General features: G+C 51.3%; 1 protein-coding gene across 1 annotated transcript; it reads left to right on the forward strand.

Annotated features, from left to right (window-relative positions):
• Window positions 1-1,326: 1,326 nt before the first annotated feature.
• On the forward strand, window positions 1,327-3,358 carry GJD2 (gap junction protein delta 2). The gene is made up of 2 exons (XM_041484110.1): window positions 1,327-1,480; window positions 2,159-3,358. Exons 1-2 carry the CDS (start codon window positions 1,410-1,412, stop codon window positions 3,000-3,002), a joined length of 915 nt encoding a protein of 304 aa, XP_041340044.1. The 5' UTR covers window positions 1,327-1,409; the 3' UTR covers window positions 3,003-3,358.
• The last annotated feature ends 286 nt before the right edge of the window (window positions 3,359-3,644 follow it).

Below are 3,644 nucleotides of genomic sequence, written 5' to 3' on the forward strand. Positions count from 1 at the left end.
CACAGATGAAACATGGTCCCATTTATTCAGAAAACAATTAACATCTTTAATATGACATGGAATTGGTTCATGAGCTAAAAAAACCCCAAAAAACCAACAAACAAAAAGAACACTACACTATTTATTATGGCCTGTGCAGTTCTGCTTTAGAAAGAATTTGATTTTACTGAGTTCAATGGTAGGAATATTATGATAAGACTGATAAAATTTTTTCTTATGTTTGTTCTTTAATGAGATTAGTTGAGCTGGTGTGAAGGTTTACTTGATTATTTTGTAAATATACAGAATATGAGAATATATTTTACACTGCTTCACTGGAGAAGTCAATTCCAATTGGTACCAATGTTTTGTGTGGAAATGTTTGGTGATGTCTCAGATACAGTCTGTAAGGGCATCAGTAAAATGAATGAGAGCAAAATGTGCAGACTGATTATAATGCAGGGATTTATTCAATATACTTTTTTCTTGTACTGTTTAGAGATGCTTTTTATGAAGATTTGGTGTCTTTTCTAGCATAAATACAATCTCAGTCTCAGACTTCTCTGAAATGTGTATAAATGAGCTTCATTTCCCTGCAGTGATTGTTATAACTGTTATCAGGGGAGAATAAAGATGCAATTTGAAGTCAAATATCTTCCAGGGCTTAGCAATTCTAACACGTAAGGTCACTGCTGTATTCCACTTCTGTTTTGATCTCTAGGAGCGAGGCAATGGGTCAGGGGCGCGTGGCTGGAGGGGCCGTGTGTGGTCCTGCGGTCCTAGAGCAGCGTTTGGGACAGCAGCTGTCGGGGCTGGCTCCCGGGCGGAGCGCGGGGTGTGCCGGCGGGCGGGGGCGGCGGGGCAGCGGGAGCCCGGCCGGGGCGCTCCGGCAAGGAGGCTGCACAACGAGCCTCGTGCCTGCCGGGGCAGCCCTTCCTCCGCCCTCCCTCCTCCTCCTCCGTTTATTTATTTCATTTATTTTTATTGCATTTATTTGTTTGTATTCACCGGAATAATAAAAAATGAGAAAATCCGAGCGCTGCTTTTGGCTGCTCTCCACCAACCTGTCAGTGACGCAAGCGGAGACTACTTAAAGGCAGATTAGAGGCAGCAAGACATTAAAGCCAACCTTCCTCCCTCCACGCCGCCGGTCCGCCCGCCGCGCCGCGCCACGAGCCGAGCGGGCCGGCCCGGTGGCGGCTCCCGAGCGGCCCCGAGCCCCGCAGAGCCGAGCCGAGCCGGGAACCCTCGGCAAGGCTGCCGCCTCCCGCCCTCCCGCCGCCGGACTGCGGGCAGTAGAGACGGGCTGCTCTTCGGTTTGTTTTCCCTCCCCCGAAAAAAAAAAAAAAAAAAAATAGGAGGGGTGAAAAAAGGCAGAAGTGAAGAGATCCCCTACGCTTGCCAAAGTCTTTGTCTCCGGATGAACAGCGATGGGGGAATGGACTATTCTAGAGAGGCTACTGGAAGCTGCCGTGCAGCAGCATTCTACTATGATAGGGAGGTAAGGGTCGCGGGAGAGCTGCGGGGAGCACGGGGGGACCCCCGCCTGTCCGAGCCGGCCGGCCGGGCGGTCGGCGGCGCACGGCGGGTCCCGGCTGCGCGGTGCCCTTCGGCCGGGCTCTTTCGGGGTGTGCCTGGAGCTAGCGTGTTTGCGTGTGTGCGTGTGTGTGTGTGTGTGTGTGTGTGTGTGTGTGTGTGTGTGTGTGCTGGGGAGGCTGGTATGCGGCACCGGAGCGCGGAGGCGCGGGGACACCGCAAGCGCCGCCGTCCTTGTCCCCGAGGAGCCACGGGGCTCCGGACGGTCGTCGGGAAGACCCCCCTGCCATCGGGGTCCCGCTGCCGGCGCAGCCCCGCTCCTCCACCGACCGTGCTCTCGGGGGCCCCAGGGCCGTGCGATCGCCCTTCGGCCGAAGGGGCCGGGCGGGGGCCAGCGCTGACCGCCGGCCGCGGTCTGTGGCACACGGCCGCGCCGAGGCCATGCCGCACAGCCTGCGCGCCCCCCGCGCGGAAGCGGGGCCGGTCGGAGGGGCCGGGCCCGGTTCGCTGTGCCGAGGCCGGTGCCCGTGTCGGGGCCGGGGCCGGTCCCGGTCGGCGGTACCGCGGCGCCGGGGCCCGGTCAGCACTGGACAGCTCCCGGCCGCGCGGCGGCGGCGCGCACTGACGGGCTTCTCTGTTGCAGGATCCTGCTGACCGTGGTGGTGATCTTCAGAATTCTCATTGTGGCCATTGTAGGGGAGACGGTGTACGATGACGAGCAAACGATGTTTGTCTGTAACACGCTGCAGCCAGGCTGCAACCAGGCTTGTTATGACCAGGCTTTCCCCATTTCTCACATAAGGTACTGGGTGTTCCAGATCATCATGGTGTGCACTCCCAGCCTGTGCTTCATAACATACTCCGTTCACCAGTCTGCTAAACAAAGGGAACGGAGGTACTCCACTGTCTTCCTTACCTTGGAAAGGGACCAGGATTCAATGAAGCGTGAGGACAGTAAGAAAATCAAGAACACTATTGTCAATGGGGTGCTGCAAAACACTGAGAACTCCACCAAAGAGGCAGAACCAGACTGCTTAGAAGTGAAGGAAATCCCCAATCCTGCTATCAGAACTACAAAATCAAAGATGAGGAGGCAAGAAGGCATTTCTCGATTTTATATCATCCAAGTGGTCTTTCGAAATGCCCTAGAGATTGGATTCTTAGTGGGACAGTATTTTCTGTACGGATTCAATGTCCCTTCCATGTACGAATGTGACAGATACCCTTGCATTAAAGAAGTAGAGTGCTATGTTTCTAGACCCACTGAGAAGACTGTATTCTTGGTATTCATGTTTGCTGTCAGTGGGATTTGTGTGGTGCTTAATTTGGCAGAACTGAACCACTTGGGCTGGAGAAAGATCAAAATGGCAGTGAGAGGAGTACAGGCAAAAAGGAAATCCATATATGAAATCAGAAATAAGGACCTGCCAAGAATGAGCATGCCTAACTTCGGCAGGACTCAGTCAAGTGACTCAGCTTATGTGTGAGGCTGTGACAGAACTGAAACACTGTGCCAGGTGGAACAGACCCAGATACCATTAGAGAAAGGTACATTGCTTAGGCAAGCATTTTATCAAACCACCAAGAAAGCCATTAAGGTATTGGATCTCCACTTACTGAACTAGCTGCAAAATGCAGCTCTATATAAAAGACTGAAAAAACAGCTATAAAACCATGCTTGACCTAGCCTTACAGCACAGCTACTATTATTCCTACTTTTCTTTCTAATGATTGGGTTTTATCTGTCAGTGAAACAGCTTTTTGGTTGTCATTAGGATGTTTACAGTTTGAACTGTCTGACTAATTGTTGTAAATGTGTAGAATGTTCATATCAAAAACTCTGCAAGGATACTCTATATGGGGTGGGGTGGGGTGGGGGACGCTGTTGCAATGTGCAGGCATAAGCATGTTTTAAAAGGAGGGTAAGCACACTGTAAGGAACCTAACCACAGCTCAGTCAGGATATCTGCGTTCACGTATCTCACAGATGTCTTATTTTGTTTGTCTAAATCACAGACTCTATTCCTGGTGTGTATTATTATCTATTTTCTATCATGGTTTGTGCATCAATTAGTCCTGCTAAAAATAAATGCTGAATATAATTTTGCCATTTTTTTCTTTGCCTGTCC

The sequence above is a fragment of the Pyrgilauda ruficollis genome, unplaced genomic scaffold, assembly GCF_017590135.1.
Source record: "Pyrgilauda ruficollis isolate IOZ18807 unplaced genomic scaffold, ASM1759013v1 scaffold63, whole genome shotgun sequence".
Classification (NCBI taxonomy): Eukaryota; Metazoa; Chordata; class Aves; order Passeriformes; family Passeridae; genus Pyrgilauda; species Pyrgilauda ruficollis.